The sequence below is a fragment of the Oncorhynchus mykiss genome, chromosome 5 (genome assembly GCF_057628025.1).
Source record: "Oncorhynchus mykiss isolate SJ-2025 chromosome 5, ASM5762802v1, whole genome shotgun sequence".
NCBI lineage: Eukaryota > Metazoa > Chordata > Actinopteri > Salmoniformes > Salmonidae > Oncorhynchus > Oncorhynchus mykiss.
Genome location: NC_143026.1, coordinates 29,469,270 through 29,488,743, shown reverse-complemented (window position 1 = coordinate 29,488,743; position 19,474 = coordinate 29,469,270). Strand labels below are relative to the sequence as shown.

At 46.1% G+C, this 19,474-nt stretch overlaps 2 protein-coding genes and 1 long non-coding RNA gene across 3 annotated transcripts in view; 2 read left to right on the top strand and 1 right to left on the bottom strand.

The window, feature by feature from the left end:
* The first annotated feature begins 267 nt into the window (after positions 1-267).
* LOC110523571 (B box and SPRY domain-containing protein) lies at positions 268-10,786 on the top strand. Its single transcript, XM_036977217.2, is given in 9 exon segments — positions 268-775; positions 1,573-1,594; positions 1,597-1,670; positions 1,820-2,050; positions 7,127-7,152; positions 7,277-7,292; positions 7,294-7,402; positions 10,114-10,469; positions 10,471-10,786. Coding segments are annotated over 9 exon segments (1,407 nt in total). The 5' UTR covers positions 268-382; the 3' UTR covers positions 10,651-10,786.
* On the top strand, positions 9,276-10,054 carry LOC149983234 (uncharacterized). The gene is made up of 2 exons (XR_016495974.1): positions 9,276-9,746; positions 9,869-10,054. It is a non-coding gene; the product is annotated as an uncharacterized LOC149983234 (long non-coding RNA).
* Positions 10,787-16,505: 5,719 nt separating the features above from the next.
* The window catches only part of coq4 (coenzyme Q4 homolog (S. cerevisiae)), a 24,005-nt gene continuing 21,036 nt past the window's right edge, over positions 16,506-19,474 (bottom strand). The window contains exons 6-9 of the mRNA XM_090236668.1: positions 19,259-19,361; positions 19,044-19,173; positions 18,862-18,955; positions 16,506-18,178 (exon numbers count right to left, since the gene is read on the bottom strand). Of these exons, the coding sequence (XP_090092794.1) occupies positions 17,986-18,178; positions 18,862-18,955; positions 19,044-19,173; positions 19,259-19,361 (520 nt within the window). The 3' untranslated portion in view covers positions 16,506-17,985. The remainder of the gene's footprint in view (positions 18,179-18,861; positions 18,956-19,043; positions 19,174-19,258; positions 19,362-19,474) is intronic.

The window sequence follows — 19,474 nt, the reverse complement described above, 5'->3', positions numbered from 1 at the left end:
AATCTATTTTTCCCAGTCGTATTTATCCGAGTTCCCAGTTGTTTTGAACGCGGCACAAGAGTCTCAAAATAAATGTTCATAATTGAAATACCATTCCAGGACGCTAAATGTAGGCTTATTTTGTTTATTGAATTATACAATATTCAAATATATAGCCTATACTAAACTATAATACATGTAAAGCTAAAAGATCATGTAGTTTTTTTTTCATTGATACTGCCCCGTTGTTGCAGTTGTTGCTAAACTTGCTTTTCAGCACTAGTGTACGTGTTACTTCCGTGTTCATACCTTGATACACCTGTGTTATAACTGCAGTAGATTGGCTACTGAAGCCACCTGTCGCGTTCTATTGCTATTAGGATAGTAGGCTATTTGACGTGCCATGAGCGCGGAGCCAGAATCATGTGGTTTGACACCTGTGTCTTTGCGAGACGACCCAGACACTGGAGTGGAAGTTCGAGAAAGTTCGGGAGACTTTAATATGGATTTACAAAAGCCGATTTTCTTCTCCTTGGATGTACACCAACATGAAACTCAGTCAGCTAAAGTCGTCTCCAGGTTGTCTAGAAAGGCTGCCGCTACATCAGTGGTGACCACCTCCGACTCAGAATCCGTAAAATTCTCAGGTGAATCGGAACTTTGCATGGAACATGAATCAGACCTGGACTGGTTCTGCAGCTCCGAGCAGAAACGTATATGCTTGCACTGCACCATAGTGGGACCCTGCCAGAGCCACATAGTGACACCCCTGGTCAGCAGAGTGACAGGCGTTAGGGTGAGTGCCCAGACTTTTCCCGAAATCATATTATCCAGATGTAGTCTCTTTGTAGAGACAGTTGGCAGTTCGGGCCTCTTTCTAGAGTCCCGATTATCTGACCTGAAGATCACTGGCGTCACGATTTGACCTCGTATTTTTCCGAGTTCCCAATTGTTTTGTAAGTGGCAACATGACCGACTTTATGACTTGCAATTCTGAATTGGATGACCATTCAAAGTCCGTGTAATACCATTGGAATATACCACCTATTAATTACACCATGTCCTTTTTGAGCAGTTACATTTAAGCTGCATATTGTGCGTCATATGGACCTTGGTCACAGTGAATGGGGCCAGGAGACTTTGTTTACCTAGAGTTAGGAGTGAGAATGCAACAGGCAAACTGAGTATACCTTTGGTTACCTGGGGTACAACAGTACAAAGGGTCAGCTGGTTTGTGTTTTGAAAATGTGTGTTCACATGCCCGGTGGGTGTGTAGGGTGTGCCACACTTATCCCACACCAGACTGAAGAGTTTCCCCTGTTGATGTGTCATGGGTTGTGAGGAGACAAGAGTTTCAAGCTGTTGGGAAGAGGCAGCATCAATTCTCATCAGTGCTCTTCTAAATTATTTTCTATTTCAGGATACACAATGACATGTTGGTGATGGCAGTTCAGCACTACAGGAATAAGCTTATCAGGATAGTGGGTCCCTACTTTTGAGAATGTACCTGATCAGCTCTGTGGTTTTCAAGTCCAACACCAGTCTCGTTTTATGTCAGTCACTGAATGTGTGTGTGTGTGTTGTCCTGAACAGAACCAACTGGTTAACATATGTGAGAAATGCAGCTGCAGGCCCAGCGCATGGAGCGCTTTATCAACCAGACCCTGACTGCCAAAGAGCGGACAATGCAGGTGAGCAGCCCTGTGACACTCACACTGTCCCTTATGTGCTTACACTTCATACAGCTTTGGAATCGCAAGCTCTACACACAGAAATCCTATGGATTCCATAAAAAACGTTTTGCTGTGTCCCCTATGCCCTCTGCTGTGTGTCCATGCAGGTAGAGGCGAGCGGGGCTCGGGAGCAAGTGGTGGCCCAGGTCAGTGTGGTGAGGGAGGCGGTGGAGGAGGAGGAACAGCGGCTGCTGGAAGCGGTGCAGAGGGAGGAGGAGAGGGTGGAGCAGTGCCTCCTCACCCAGAGAGCCCACTGGGGCTAGGCCCTGGCTATGCTCACACAGACGCGCACACGTCTGGTGCACACCCTCACAAACACACCGGACATACAGCTGGCAGTGAGTAAGGGAGATGGGTACAGGTAGGGAGGGAGAGACCAATGATTTATATATACACTGGGGCTACAACTGACTCCTTCCATTGTGACGTCCCTCTAAGGCACTTCCGCTAGCTGTCTGAATCGTCGTGTCTCCAGCTCGTCCAGCTACTCACTGGACCCAATTGATCACTCGGCCACGCATGCCTCTCCCAAATGTCAATATGCCTTGTCCATTGCTGTTTTGATTAGTAATTATTGCCTTATTTTAGTGTAGAGCCTCTAGCCCTGCTCAATATGCCTTAGCTAACTCTTTAGTTCTACCTCCCACACATGCAGTGACCTCACCTGGTTTAAATTATGTTTCTAGAGACAATATCTCTCTCATCTTCACTCAATGCATAGGTTTACCTCCATTGTATTCACATCCTACCATATCTTTGTCTGTACACTATGCCTTGAATCTATTCTACCGTGCCTAGAAACCTGGTCCTTTTACTCTCTGTTCCGAACGTACTAGACGACCAGTTCTTATAGCCTTTAGTCGTACCCTTATCCTACTCCTCCTCTGTTCCTCTGGTGATGTAGAGGTTAATCCAGGCCCTGCAGTGCCTAGCTCCACTCCCATTCCCCAGGCGCTCTAATTGGTTGACTTCTGTAACCGTAAAAGTGCCCTGGACACCATATGTGAATTGATTGCCCCCCATCTATCTTCAGAGCTCGTGCTGTTAGGTGACCTAAACTGGGACATGCTTAACACCCCAGCCATTCTACAATCTAAGCTTGATGACCTCAATCTCACACAAATGATCAATGAACCTACCAGGTACAACCCCAAATCCGTAAACACGGGCACCCTCATAGATATCATCCTAACCAACCTGTCCTCCAAGTACACATCTGCTGTCTTCAACCAGATCTCAGCGATCACTGCCTCATTGCCTGTGTCAAACGCTCCCTAAAACACTTCTGAGAGCAGTCTTAAAAAAAAAAAATGTATCTCTTTTTTTTTTACTCTCCTTTTTCTCCCCAATTTCGTGGGATCCAATCGTTAGTAGTCACTGTCTTGTCTCATCGCTACAACTCCCGTACAGGCTTGGGAGAGACGAAGGTCGAGAGTCATGCGCCCCCCGAAACACAACCCAACCAAGCCGCACTGCTTCTTAACACAGCACACATCCAACCCGGAAGCCAGCCGCACCAATGTGTCGGAGGAAACACCGTACACCTAGCGACCTAGTCAGCGTGCACTGCGCCCGGCCCGCCACAGGAGTTGCTATTGCACGATGAGACAAGGATATCACTACCGGCCAAACCCTCCCTAATCCGGACGACGCTAGGCCAATTGTGCATCGCCCCATGGACCTCCCGGTTGCGGCCGGCTGTGACAGAGCCTGGGCTCGAACCCAGAGTCTCTTGTGGCACAGCTAGCAATGCAATGCAGTGCTTTAGACCACAGCGCCACCCAGGAGGCCGCAAGCAGGCTTTTCTAATCAACCTGGCCCGGGTATCCTGGAAGGATATTGACCTCATTCCGACAGTAGAGGATGCCTGGTTATTCTTTAAAAGTGCTTTCCTCACCATCTTAAATAAGCATGCCCCATTCAAAAAATGTAGAACCAGGAACAGATATAGCCCATGGTTCACTCCACACCTGACTGCCCTTGACCAGCACAAAAACATCCTGTGGCGTACTGCATTAGTATCGAATAGCCTCTGTCATATGCAACTTTTCAGGGAAGTTAGGAACCAATGCATGTTAGGCAGTTAGGAACAGGCAGATAGGGAAGCAAAGGCTAGCTTTTTCTAACAGAAATTTGCATCCTGTAGCACAAACTCCAAAAGGTTCTGGGACACTGTAAAGTCCATGGAGAATAAGAGCACCTCCTCCCAGCTGCCCACTGCACTGAGGCTAGGGAACACTGTCACCACTTATAAATCCGTGATAATTTAGATTTTCAATAAGTATTTTTCCAAGGCTGGCCATGCTTTCCACCTGGCTACCCCTACCCCGGTCAACAGCCCTGTACCCCCCCACAGCACCTTGCCCAAGCCTCTGCCATTTCTCATTCATCCAAATCCAGATAGCTGATGTTCTGAAAGAGATGCGACATCTGGAACTCTTTCGTATCGTCTGAGATTCCCAAAGATTGGAAAGCAGCCGCGGTCATCCCCCTCTTCAAAGGGGGAGACACTCTAGACCCAAACTGCTACAGACCAAAATCTATCCTACCCTGCCTTTCTAAGGTCTTCGAAAGCCAAGTTAACAAACAGATCACCGACCATTTCGAATCCCACTGTACCTTCTCCGCTATGCAATCTGGTTTCAGAGCTGGTCATGGGTGCACCTCAGCCACGCTCAAGGTTCTAAACGACATCATAACCGCCATCGATAAGAGACAATACTGTGCAGCTGTATTCATCGACCTGGCCAAGGCTTTTGACTCTGTCAATCACTTCATTCTTATCGGCAGACTCAACAGCCTTGGTTTCTCAAAGGACTGCCTCGCCTGGTTTTCCAACTACTTCTCAGACAGAGTTCAGTGTGTCAAATGGGAGGGCCTGTTGTCCGGACCTCTGGCAGTCTCTATGGGGGTGCCACAGGGTTCAATTCTCGGGTCGACTCTCTTCTCTGTATACATCAATGATGACGCTCTTGCTGCTGGTGATTATCGGATCCACCTCTACGCAGATGACACGATTTTATATACTTCTGGCCCTTCTTTGGACACTGTGTTAACCAATCTCCAGACGAGCTTCAATGCCATAGAACTCTCCTTTTGTGGCCTCCAACTGCTCTTAAATGCAAGTAAAACTAAATGCATGCTCTTCTACCGATCGCTGCCTGCATCTGCCCGCCCGTCCAGCATCACTACTCTGGACAGTTCTGACTTAGAATATGTGGACTACAAATACCTAGATGTCTGGTTAGACTGTAAACTCTCCTTCCAGACTCACATTAAGCAACTCCAATCCAAAATTAAATCTAGAATCGGCTTCCTATTTCACAATAAAGTATCCTTCACTCATGCTGCCAAACATACCCTCGTAAAACTGACCACCCTACCGATCCTTGACTTCGGCGATGTCATTTACAAAATAGCCTCCAACACTCTACTCAGCAAATTGGATGCAGTCTATCACAGTGCCATCCGTTTTGTCACCAAAGCCCCATATACTACCCACCACTGAGACCTGTATGCTCTCGTTGGCTGGCCCTCGCTTCATATTCGTCGCCAAACCCACTGGCTCCAGGTCATCTATAAGTTTGCTAGGTAAAGCCCAGTCTTATCTCAGCTCACTGGTCACCATAGCAGCACCCACCAGTAGCACTCGCTCCAGCAAGTATATCTCCCCCAAAAAAGCCAATTTCTCTTTGGCCGCCTTTCCTTCCAGTTCTCTGCTGCCAATGACTGGAACTAACTGCAAAAATCACTGAAGCTGGAGACTCATATCTCCCTCAACTTTAATCACCAGCTGTCAGAGCAGCTCACACATCACTGCACCTGTACTTAGCCCATCTATAAATAGCCCATCCAACTACCTCATCCCCCATACTGTTATTTTTAATTATTTTTAAGTATCTCTACTTGCAAACTCATCTTCTGCACATCTATCACTCCGGTGTTTAATTGCTATATTGTAACGGTTGTCTTGGGAAGAAGGAGAGGAGGACCAAAGCGCAGAATGGTAAGTGTCCATAATGTTTTTAATAAATACAAATTAACACTCGAACAAAAACAATAAACGATAACGTGAAATCTACAAAACCCGAAACAGTACGGTGTGGCGACAAACACACACACGGAAACAAACACCCACAAACCAACAGTGAAACCCAGGCTACCTAAGTATGATTCTCAATCAGAGACAGCTAACGACACCTGCCTCTGATTGAGAACCATACTAGGCCGAAACAGAAACCAAACATAGAAAAACAAACATTCTGCCCACCCCAACTCACGCCCTGACCATACTAAATAAAGACAAAACAAAGGATATATAAGCATATATTGTAATTATTTCACCACAATGGCCTATTTATTGCGTAACCTTCCTTATCCTACCTCATTTTCACACAAAGTATATAGACTTTTTCTATTGTATTATTGACTGCATGTTTGTTTATTCCATTTGTAAGTCTGCTGTTGTTTGTGTTGCACTGCTATGCTTTATCTTGGCCAGGTCGCAGTTGTAAATGAGAACTTGTTCTCAACTGGCCTACCTGGTTAAATAAAGGTGAAGTGAAGTGAAGTGAAATAAAATAAATAAATTAAATTAACACTAGATGATTGATAGGGGGTGCTGTGTTGAAGCCACAGTGCCTCAAACTTGGCCGCCCCCACCATTGTAAAAAATATTTTGGAAGCTATAGAATTGCATTTGTTAATGTCTACATTTAGTTTTTTGCCACGTTTATTCTATTACAGTCATCTTAAAGCAGCAATCAGCAGTTGAAACAATAACAAAGCAATCTCTCTGCTACTGTTTCGCTAAGAAGCTGAGGAATGGGGCTGGAGAAATGTAACCACTCTCATATTCATTGACCGAGCTATGGATGCAAGGACTAAAAGTCAATTATATAAAAATTATAGTTTTAACTATGATTTGCGGCTATACCGTGTTTGTTTACATTCACTTTGTTGGCAAACATTGGAGTAAAACAAGCTTATATTTTGGGTACTGATGAGGTACGACAGTTGAAGTAAGCTCATGAGGCATTTAAGTTATATTCTTCAAGAATCAATGGGTGCAAATCATTAATTTAGAAGTCCAAAAATGAATGTAGCTACTGCAGATTGCCCCTTTTAAGGCATACTTTTACATTATATTCCATACATTCCTTTGGAGAACTGCTCTTACTGGGGAGTACCAAAATGGCTGACCGGTGGCTTCACAGCATCCTAATACATAGCATCAGCATTCTAGTGTGTATATAAATGATTTAGAACAACTATAGAGGGTGGGACGTGGGAGTGTATAGATGTGGAAGAAAGAAGGATGAAAAAAATAGGTGGTGATGGTGGTGCAAATGATGATGATAATAATGATACACTTGATTGCTGTAAATCATCGTTGACGCTCTCTTGTGTTTCAGACCTCTGGCCAGGAAATAACTGAGAGGTAAATATTCTGTTTTGACATGTATATTTGCTCAACCACTTGGTAAATCCTGCGTTGTTCATTATCCAGATTTACATGACTTTCCTTGTGTGTGTGTGTGTGTGTGTGTTTGTGTGTGTATCAGGATTGAGGAGGCAGAGGGGGGTGGATGAGCCTCATGACACCGACCATCTCAACCTGAACGCCAGCTGTAGTGACAGCAAACTCATGAGGGGCCTGTGGGCCAGCGCCATACTGCTGGGACCAACTGGTAACATGATACAGGCCAGGGCAACTTCTAGTTCAGGATACAGTAGTTTCAAATAGTTGTAGTTAGTGTCTGAACAACTGGCAATAAGTGCTTAATTAATTCTGAATAAAAATACACTCTTCTCTTCCCTCTCTCTGTCACGTTCTGACCTCTATTTCCTTTGTTTTGTATTTATTTAGTATGGTCAGGGCGTGAGTTGGGTGGGCAGTCTATGTTTGTTTTTCTATGTTTTGGGGCAGTTCTATGTTTTCGGCCTAGTATGGTTCTCAATCAGAGGCAGGTGTCATTAGTTGTCTCTGATTGAGAATCATACTTAGGTAGCCTGGGTTTCACTGTGTGTTTGTGGGTGATTGTTCCTGTTTTTGTGTTTGCACCAGACAGGGCTGTTTTGAGTTCTCACGTTTCTTGTTTTTCGTTAGTTTGTTCATGTATAGTGTCGTCAATAAATTACAATGAACAACCACCACGCTGCGCTTTGGTCCGCCTCTACTTCACAAGAAGAGAATCGTTACAGAATCACCCACCACAACAGGACCAAGCGGTGTGGTAATGGGCAAAGGAGAAAGCAGCAGCAGGAGCAGGGCGAGGAGGTATGGACATGGGAGGACGAATTAGACGGTAAAGGACCTTGGGCTCAGCCAGGAGAATATCGCCGCCCCAAGGAAGAACGGGAGGCGGCGAAAGCAGATAGGCGCTGGTATGAGGAGGCAGCGCGGCGTCGTGGATGGAAGCCCGGGAGTCAGCCCCAAAAATGTTTTGGGGGGGGGCTAACAGGGAGTATGGCTACGCCAGGTAGGAGACCTGAGCCAACTTCCTGTGGTTACCGGGGGGCTAGAGAGACCGGGCAGGCACCGTGTTATGCTGTGGAGCGCACGGTGTCCCCAGTGCGGGTGCACAGCCCGGTGCGGTACATTCCAGCTCCGCGTATCGGCCGGGCTAGAGTGGGCATCGAGCCAAGTGCCATGAAGCCGGCTCTACGCATCTGGTCTCCAGTGCGTCTCCTTGGGCCGGCTTACATGGCACCAGCCTTGCGCACGGTGTCCCCGGTTCGCCTGCATAGCCCAGTGCGGGCTATTCCACCTCGCCGCACTGGCAGGGCGACCGGGACCATTCAACCGGGTAAGGTTGGGCAGGCTCGGTGCTCAAGAGCTCCAGTGCGCCTGCACGGCCCGGTCTATCCGTCACCACCTCCACACCCCAGCCCTCCGGTGGCAGCTCCCCGTACCAGGCTGTCTCTCCGGCCCATCCGTCCAGAGCCTTCCTCCTCTCCAGCGCTGCCGGAGTCTCCCGCCTCTCCGGCGCTACCAGAGCCTTCCTCCTCTCCAGCGCTGCCGGAGCCTCCCGCCTGTCCGGAGCCTCCCGCCTGTCCGGCGCCTCTGCCGGAGCCTCCCGCCTGTCCGGCGCCTCTGCCGGAGCCTCCCGCCTGTCCGGCGCCTCTGCCGGAGCTTCCCGTCTGCCCAGTGCCGCCCGTCTGCCCAGCGCCGCCAGTGCCGCCCGTCTGCCCAGCGCCGCCAGTGCCGCCCGTCTGCCCAGCGCCGCCAGTGCCGCCCGTCTGCCCAGCGCCGCCAGTGCCGCCCGTCTGCCAGGAGCCGCCAATGCCGCTCGTCAGCCAGGAGCCGCCAGTGCCGCCCGTCAGCCAGGAGCCGCCAGTGCCGCCCGTCAGCCAGGGGCCGCCAGTGCCGCCAGTCAGCCAGGGGCCGCCAGTGCCGCCAGTCAACCAGGGGCCGCCAGTGCCGCCAGTCAGCCCAGCGCCGCCAGTCAGCCAGGGGCCGCCAGTGCCGCCAGTCAGCCAGGGGCCGCCAGTGCCGCCAGTCAGCCAGGGGCCGCTAGAGCCCCTCCGCCCGGAGCAGCTGCCCCTATGTCCCGAGCAGCTGTCCCTCTGTCCCGAGCAGCTGTCCCTCTGTCCCGAGCAGCTGTCCCTCTGTCCCGAGCAGCTGTCCCTCTGTCCCGAGCAGCTGTCCCTCTGTCCCGAGAAGCTGCCCCTCTGTCCCAAGCAGCCCCTCTGTCCAGTGGGGTCATTGAGAGGGGTGGGCATGGTGAGTAAGCCACGGAGGCGGACAATAAGGCGGACTGAGACAATGGCGAAGTGGGGTCCGCGTCCCGCGCCAGAGCTGCCACCGCGGACAGACGCCCACCCAGACCCTCCCCTATAGGTCAAGGTTTTGCGGCCGGAGTCCGCACCTTTGGGGGGGGGGGTACTGTCACGTTCTGACCTCTATTTCCTTTGTTTTGTATTTATTTAGTATGGTCAGGGCGTGAGTTGGGTGGGCAGTCTATGTTTGTTTTTCTATGTTTTGGGGCATTTCTATGTTTTCGGCCTAGTATGGTTCTCAATCAGAGGCAGGTGTCATTAGTTGTCTCTGATTGAGAATCATACTTTTGGTGCAAACACAAAAACAGGAACAATCACCCACAAACACACAGTGAAACCCAGGCTACCTAAGTATGGTTCTCAATCAGAGGCAGGTGTCATTAGTTGTCTCTGATTGAGAATCATACTTAGGTAGCCTGGGTTTCACTGTGTGTTTGTGGGTGATTGTTCCTGTTTTTGTGTTTGCACCAGACAGGGCTGTTTTGAGTTCTCACGTTTCTTGTTTTTCGTTAGTTTGTTCATGTATAGTGTCGTCAATAAATTACAATGAACAACCACCACGCTGCGCTTTGGTCCGCCTCTACTTCACAAGAAGAGAATCGTTACACTCTCTCTTAAGCTTATGGTTCAGCAAATCTGACATTTGATGAGCGCACTGTCAGCTCCGCACTTTCCCTCTCAGAAGACCTTTGCACTCTGACCTTCCTGCCTAAGTGGTCACGCCAGTCCCCGCCCTACAACCCAGCGCGCTTCGACTGCTGGCCCAATGCGCTGGGCACCCTGGCCATCTCCTCCGGCACCCACAGCTGGGTGATTGACATGGGTGAGAGCGGGGCCTTCAAGGTGGGGGTATGCTACTCCAGCATGGGGCGCAAGGGCTCGGGCAACGACTCCCGCCTGGGCTACAACATCCAGTCCTGGGTGCTCTCCAAATACAATGGGGACTTCTCCTTCTGCCATGTGGGGAAGAACACACACCCTGCATGTGGTCCACAAGCCCAAGAGTCTAGGGCTACTCCTGGACTGGCCTAGTCAGACCCTGATATTTTATGACCCAGACTCCAGTGCTGTGTTGCACTCGGTCAGACACGCCTTTAGTGGCCCGCTGCTGCCAGCATTTGCTGTGGCTGACTGCAGTGTCAGCATACTGCACTGACCTCTGAAGTACTGTAACTGAAGTGTCAATGATATAGAATTACGGGTTACACTTTCATAAGGCATATCATATGAGTTGATAATATAACAGTGAAAGGGCTCATTAATGCTTACAACAAGTAGTACTACATTATACCTGCTGATAAAATGATACTGAATTACTTAGAATATTTGTACATCCTACTAATAGAATACTATCAAAGCTTCACAATTTATTTGAATGTAATCAAATTGGCCAAATTTAGGCCCCTATGTCTCTCTGCATTGAAGAGGTATGCAGAAGGTTTTTTGATGGGAGATATATATCTAATTTATTCTTTGTTTATTTTAATCTGAAGTAATGAATCTGTAGAGATTTCTGTATGAGTCTCTTGATCAAATTATACAGTAGTCCTAATGAGTCATACTGTAGTCATTTTAGATATAGGAGTATGTTATTTATATTTCTGTTATTATATGTTATGATAATTTACTGTAAGTTAAGTGACTGTTTGATACCTTTTCTATCTTTTAAAACCGACACATGTCTGAAGGAATGGTTGATCCATACGCATACAAATATTTGTTAATTGTCTGATATGCAATGTATGTCTCTATTGAAACTCACATCCTACTTTCCATCCATCCGTCAGTGGGAAGAAAATTAATGAAACTCAATGCAAGAGAGTCTAGAAATGAACAGCAGGAGGCAATGTAGTGTCATAGTGATGCGAAGGTTGACTCGGAACCCGCAATCCCTGCGGTTAAAGGGTTGAATAAAGAGAAAACAATACCTTACAAAAAATCCATAAATGTATAAGTATTGTGCAATTTATGTCTATAGGCTACATTTACGCTTTTATTTCATTATTTTAGGCTATCTGGTATTAGTGCGTAAGCATAAATTTAAGGCTGCGATCACACCGACAGCGCATGCATTTTGGTTGCGTTGCAGAGGCAGTTGCAGTGCGTTCGGTGTGATGGCTTGACAGAAGTGGTAGCAGAAGGTGAATGTTGAACTTTTGTTGCATACATATATCCTGATGATGCTGTGTACTATTTTGTGCCATGAGACTGTCAGTGTGATGAAGCCTCAGGTACACACCGACAGTGTCATTGCGCAAAGTAGTACGCAGCATCAGGATATGTATGCAACAAAAGTTCAACATTCACCTTCTGCTACCATTTCTGTAAAGCCGTCTGCGCAACTGCCTCTGCAACGCAATGCTGCATGGCAAATGCAGCGTTTCATTGGAAATGAATGTAATTCTGGTGTACCAAAATGTAACACTGTTGGTGTGATCAAAGTGTGTGCCTGTATGCGCACCAAATAGCCTACACGCCAATCGCCAAATGGTATTGGGAACAGGCAGAAAAAGTTATGGAGGCAAAATGGACAATGTCCGAGTTTAATTAAATAAGAGAAAAGCTGCGAAAAGTAATGCTTGGTGAAATGTTAAAAGAGGATAACAGTTCCGGCTATGTTATGTGTGATGATTGTGAAACTCTACTTGTGGAGAAATATTGATTTGTCGTTGCTCGTTAAAAGAAACAAAGATGACAGAGAACTTTACCAATGTCAACTAGATTGAAGCATTCACTCTATCATTTATGACATTCTGGGGAGCATGGGGTTATTTAGTCTTCTAATCTAGGGCAACATATACAGTTGAAGTCGGAAGTTTACATACACCTTAGCCAAATACATTTAAACTCAGTTTTTCACAATTCCTGACATTTAATCCGAGTAAAAATGCCCTGTCTTAGGTCAGTTAGGATCACCACTTTATGTTAAGTATGTGAAATGTCAGAATAATAGTAGAGATAATTATTAATTTCAGCTATTATTTCTTTCATCACATTCTCAGTGGGTCAGAAGTTTACATACACTCCATTAGTATTTGGTAGCATAGCCTTTAAATTGTTTAACTTGGGTCAAACGATTTGGGTAGCCTTCTACAAGCTTCCCACAATAAGTGAATTTTGGCCCATTCCTACTGACAGAGCTGGTGTAACTGAATCAGGTTTCTAGGCCTCCTTGCTCGCACAAGCTTTTTCAATTCTGTCCACACATTTTCTATAGAATTGAGGTCAGGGCTTTGTGATGGCCTCTCCAATACCTTGACTTTGTTGTCCTTAAGCCATTTTGCCACAACTTTGGAAGTATGCTTGGAGTCATTGTCCATTTGCGACCAAGCTTTAACTTCCTGACTGATGTCTTGAGATGTTGCTTCAATATATCCACATCATTTTCCTGCCTCATGATGCCACCTAGTTAGTGAAGTGCACCAGACCCTCCTGCAGCAAAGCACCCCCACAACATGATGCTACTACAACCGTGCTTCACGGTTGGGATGGTGTTCTTCGGCTTGCAAGCCTCCCCATTTTTCCTCCAAACATAACGATGGTCATTATGGACAAACAGTTCTATTTTTGTTTCATCAGACCAGAGGACATTTCTCAAAAAAAGTACAATCTTTGTCCCCATGTGCAGTTGCAAACCATAGTCTGGCTATTTTATGGCGGTTTTGGAGCATTGGCTTCTTCATTGCTGAGCGGCCTTTCAGGTTATGTCGATAAAGGACTCGTTTTATTGTGGAAATAGATATCTTTGTACCTTTTTCCTCCGGCATCTTCACAAGGTCCTTTGCTGTTGTTCTGGGATTGATTTGCACCAAAACACATTCATCTCTAGGAGACAGAACGAGTCTCCTTCCTGAGCGGTATGATGGCTGTGTGGTCCCATGGTGTTTATACTTGCGTACTATTGTTTGAACAGATGAACGTGGTACCTTCAGGTGTTTGAAAATTGCTCCCAAGGATGAACCAGACTTGTGGAGGTCTACAATCTTTTTTCTGAGGTCTTGACTGTTTTCTATTGATTTTCCCATGATGTCAAGCAAAGAGGCACTGAGTTTGAAGGTAGGCCTTGAAATACATCCACAGGTACACGTCCAATTGACTCAAATTACATCAATTAGCCTATCAGAAGCTTCTTGAGCCATGCCACTATTTTCTGGAATTTTCCAAGTGACTAGCCTAGTTAGGGTCGGGTGCCGGCCTCAGATTTTCACTTTTCACTTTTGCCAAAAGTTTGGCAGTTGCAGATGTGTTATTGTGAATTGCAGGCGGGTGCGGGTGAACACACAGATGACCCATGCATCCTGTAGCACAAACTCAAAAACGTTCTAGGACACTGTAAGGTCCATGGAAAATAAGAGCACCTCCTCCCAGCTGCCCACTGCACTGAGGCTAGGAAACACTGTCACCACCGATAAATCCATGATAATTGAGAATTTCAAGAAGCATTTTTCTACGGCTGGCCATGTTTTCCACCTGGCTACCCCTACCCTGGTCAACAGCCCTGCACCCCCCACAGCAACTCTCCCAATCTTCCCCATTTCTCCTTCACCCAAATCCAGATAGCCGATGTTCTGAAAGAGCTGAAAAATCTGGACCCCTACAAATCAGCCGGGCTAGACAATCTGGACCCTCTCTTTCTAAAATTATCTGCCGAAATTGTTGCAACCCCTATTACTTTTGTATCGTCTGAGATTCCCAAAGATTGGAAAGCAGCCGCGGTCTTCCCCCTCTTCAAAGGGGGAGACACTCTAGACACAAACTGCTACAGACCAAAATCTATCCTACCCTGCCTTTCTAAGGTCTTCAAAAGCCAAGTTAACAAACAGATTAACGACCATTTCGAATCCCACCGTACCTTCTCCGCTATGCAATCTGGTTTCAGAGCTGGTCATGGGTGCACCTCAGCCACACTCAAGGTCCTAAACTATATCATAACCGCCATCAATAAGAGACAACACTGTGCAGCCGTATTCATTGACCTGGCCAAGGCTTTCGACTCTGTCAATCACCACATTCTTATCAACAGTCTCAACAGCCTTGGTTTCTCAAATGATTGCCTCGCCTGGTTCACCAACTACTTCTCTGATTGAGTTCAGTCTGTCAAATCGGAGGACCTGTTGTCCGGACCTCTGGCAGTCTCTATGGGGGTGCCACAGGGTCAATTCTCGGGCCGACTCGCTACTCTGTATACATCAATGATGTCGCTCTTGCTGCTGGTGATTCTCTGATCCACCTCTACGCAGACGACACCATTCGGTATACTTCTGGCCCTTCTTTGGACACCGTGTTAACTAACCTCCAGCCAGACAAGCTTCAATGCCATACAACTCTCCTTCTGTGGCCTCCAACTGCTCTTAAATGCAAGTAAAACTAAATGCATGCTCTTCTACCGATCGCTGCCTGCACCTGCCCGCCCGTCCAGAATCACTACTCTGGACGGTTCTGACAATATGTGGACAACTACAAATACCTAGGTGTCTGGTTAGACTGTAAACTCTCCTTCCAGACTCACATTAAGCAACTCCAATCCAAAATTAAATCTAGAATTGGCTTCCTATTTCGTAACAAAGCATCCTTCACTCATGCTGCCAAACTTACCCTCGTAAAACTGACCATCCTACCGATCCTCGACTTCGGCTATGTCATTTACAAAGTAGCCTCCCACACTCTACTCAACAAATTGGATGCAGTCTATCACAGTGCCATACGTTTTGTCACCAAAGCCCCATATACTACCCACCACTGCGACCTGTACGCTCTCATTGGCTGGCCCTCGCTTCATACTCGTCGCCAAACCCACTGTTTCCCGGTCATCTACAAGTCTTTGCTAGGTAAAGCCCTGCCTTATCTCAGCTCACTTTTCACCATAGCAGCACCCACCCGTAGCACGCGCTTCAGCAGGTATATCTCACTGGTCACCCCCAAAGCAAGTTCCTCATTTGGCTGCCTTTCCTTCCAGTTCACTGCTGCCAATGACTGGAATGAACTGCAAAAATCACTGAAGCTGGAGACTCATATCTCCCTCATTAACTTTAAGCACCAGCTGTCAGAGCAGCTCACAGATCACTGTAGCTGTCCTTAGCCCATCTGTAAATAGCCCATCCAACTACCTCATCCCCATACTGTATTTATTTATTTTGCTCCTTTGCACCCCAGTATCTCTACTTGCACATTCATCTTCTGCACATCTACCATTCCAGTGTTCAATTGCTATATTGTAATTACTTCCCCACCATGGCCTATTTATTGCCTTACCTCCCTTATCTTACCTCATTTGCACACACTGTATATACTTTTTCTACTCTATTATTGACTGTATGTTTGTATATTCCATGTGTAACTCTGTGTTGTTGTATGTGTCAAATGGCTTTGCTTTATCTTGGCCAGGTCGCAGTTGTAAATGAGAAGTTGTTCTCAACTAGCCTACCTGGTTAAATAACGTTGAAATAAAAAACAATAATAATAAAAACAGGTTTATGGGGGTTTGATCGCAGTGGAGGCACTAGAAATGTCTGTAGTTTTCGGTTTGGCTATTTGTTTCAAGTGTATTAGTCTGTATATAAATCTCTTTTCCAAAATTCGTCATCTTTCCCATGTCTTATTCGACTAGTAGTTGTTCTGAAATGTTTATTGCTTGCCTACATTTTACTCCCTCTATGTTAAATATAACACACATACACAAATTATTCATTTCGCTTTCCTATCCTGACGTGAAGTTCGTTCTACATAAAGTATTTGACTCTGATGTGTGCCACACAGAAAGTATTTGACTCTAGCCACAAAATTAAGGAAATTAGAAGGGGGGAGGGGGATTTAGGCAGGCAAGAAAATGGCCTTGGCGAAATCCCCCCCCCCCTAATTTCCTTAATTTTGTCACTTGAGTCAAATACTTTCTGTGGCACACATCAGAGTCAAATGACCTTGGCTAAAGCAGGTCTGATTGAATAGAGCCTTTAGTCTTTTCATAATGCTGTACTACTGTACTCATCCCAGAGTCATTGAAACGGGCATCAACAATGTGCAAAGCATTTATTGATGAGCGACACATCTCACCCCTGAGATACATGAACAGCCCTGTGCTCATCATGAATACATATAAAACATATTACATGACTGCCATTCTTTACAGTAAATGTGCCATGTGTGATACCAATAGGGCTATGTCAGATATTTAAAAAAAAGTAAGTCTTAGTGTTTTACTGATACCAGACATTACTTTTTCTATCAACAGTCATCAATTGATGACTAAATAACCACTCACTTCCACCTCACATAGCCTAACTGCCAGCAACATTACTTGTATTAGCAGGTTAGGATAATTAACGTAGCAGATTAGATGAATTAGGTTAAGATCGCAGGAAAAGCGTTAGGGTTCAGGTTAGCTAACATGCAAATAAAATCACATTTAGGCATTCATTTTACAAAAGCTGTATCTTATCCCATTTAGCCATGACCTACAAGATCCTCAACAAGGTTGTTACAAAAAGTGCCTTGCACTCAATAGGTAGGTTTATAGTGAATCATTGTGACATGTGTAATGGAAATGGCAGATATAGTAGAACAGAGTACCACAGTATGAACCATAATACCCATAAAAGCCAACTGTCAAACAGGGAAAAGGTTCCAATCGTTTTTCCACCATTCATTTTCCCCATAGGGGATTTTTAGCAACCACTACAAATAAGGGCTGTTTTGTGTAGGCTTACCCTGCTGTGATGATTTGGTAACGGTGTAAATCTCTCTAGGTCAAGTTGACTTTTATAAACAACAAATACACTTTTTCACAAAAACATTGCTACAGTGTCCAATAAAAATGAAGAGGTGTTTCCATTTAGGCAAATTGCGTGTATGCCCTCCCAGGAGTGCAAGTTTCCCCATGGCACGGTCCGTGGTGATACTTCACACATAATTATTCCAACATGGCACATATTAGTCAATTATTGCATTATATCCATGCTACCTGAGGCATGAAACAGACAAGTGGGAGGGCATGCAGATAGGTCAGGTCAGATCGTATTGGTCACACACACATGGTTAGCAGATGTTATTGCGAGTGTAGCGAAATGCTTGTGCGTCGGAACTAGAAGCACAAGCATTTCGCTACACTCGCAATAACATCTGCTAACCATGTGTATGTGACCAATACGATCTAACCTATCTGTATGCCCTACTGCATGCCCTCCCACTTGTCTGTTTCATGTCTCAGGTAGCATGGATAGAATGCAATAATTGACTAATATGTGCCATATTCAAATAATTATGTGTATCTGTGCCATGGTGAAAATTGCATCCAGCCCTCTGGTGATCCTCTGCACCCACTGTGAATATTGGCCTTTTCTTCCTTCACTTGAAATCATGGGGGAAGCTTGACACAATTGCTATGACTCAGTCAGTCCACATACAATGCCTAAATTACTGTATGACATCCCTCCAAAGAGTCCCTGCATTCTGTCCCATCTGGTTGTACAGTGACCTCTGACATTCGAGGTCAGTGCTACAAATCTAATGTGGCTTTCTGGCTGGTGGCCGTGATGGTGAGCGGGGGAGGCTCGATGTTCAGCTCCTTTCTCAGGTCCTCCAGACTCTGCTCCCAGCGGCGCTCGTAGAAGATGCTGAAGACACAGCGGGCCTGCCGGCCATTCCTCACAGCCCACGGTCCCAGGGACGTCACCAAGGGCTCCAGACGACTGCGAGAGTGGCACAAGGAAACTATCAGGCCGTAATAACTGCATCACTCTACAAATACCAGACTGTGATGTCAATGGTTATTGTATTACAGAGCAGAAATGATTTACAGTCAAAGCCAATACTCAATCATGATGACACTTTCAGTAAGTATTAGTTTCCACACACATGGGGGATGTTTTTCAGCCAGGAAGGAAACTAGACTTCCCTTCCAGAAAAACAATACGTGTGAACTGTAATTCTTTCAGAAGACAGAATTCCATTCCTTTCAGTCAATAACTACAGTGTGTTGAATATAACTAGCTCAACTAGCTCTGTGACACTTGCAAATAAACCAACTATATTGTCTTAGTTCCCTGAAGGAAGTCATCCACCTAAATGTCAGTTCTCTTTACACCTCAGGGTGCTGCTCAGGTGTGTGATTGATTACCAAATATCAGAGGTGTCCAGAAAGTGTATGTTCCATTTACCACCAGTCTCCCTTAGAATATACAGTACAACTTCCTGGAAACTGATGACATCACAGATAAATCTTGGGATGTATTCAATAAACATTGCAGAAATGTAACGAGTAGAGCCAAGACTACTTCCTATTCAACATGGCAGACAGTCAGTCTCCTGAAAAGGCCCCTGGTTTATATTACTACATACAGTATGAATAAGAAGAGAGCCTGATGGGCAGCACCTTGTGGACAGACGGAGCGGTCCCAACGCTGCTCCCAGGATGCACATGGGCAGGCCAGTTTGAGCAGCCTCAAACCACTTTACTGCCACTTCACCTGAGTTTGAGGAAGTGAGAAAGAAAATACATGTAGTGAAACACACTAATACCAATACTCTCAGTGAATCCCCTTTCCCCAGACTCACCCAGCATGTTAGTGGGCATGCCTAGTAAGGTGTGCAGTAAATCGTGGACTTCTCGGTACCGCTGCATGACATACGCCAACTCCTCATTATCTACAAATTTCACGTTCACCCTCGAGTCAGGGGTCACCCTCTGAGAAAGAGAGACGTAGAGGGATTGGCAAATAACCACTACGCTTCCTCTATAAAGAGATCCATTATGTCCTTCACAAACTCACATTGTCCTCAAGGAAGCGCAGGTACTCTCTCCCAAAGGATCCATCTGGAAGGGAAGCCATCTTGGACAGATCCAATGTGGATAGTCTGATCCGTGGGCGCTCACTTACACAGAAATAGGTGAAACATGCACACATGAGCATTCACAGACCAGCAATTGTACACACAACTTATTTAAAATCATAGAGATGTATATTTCAGGGTGAACATAGAGTGAG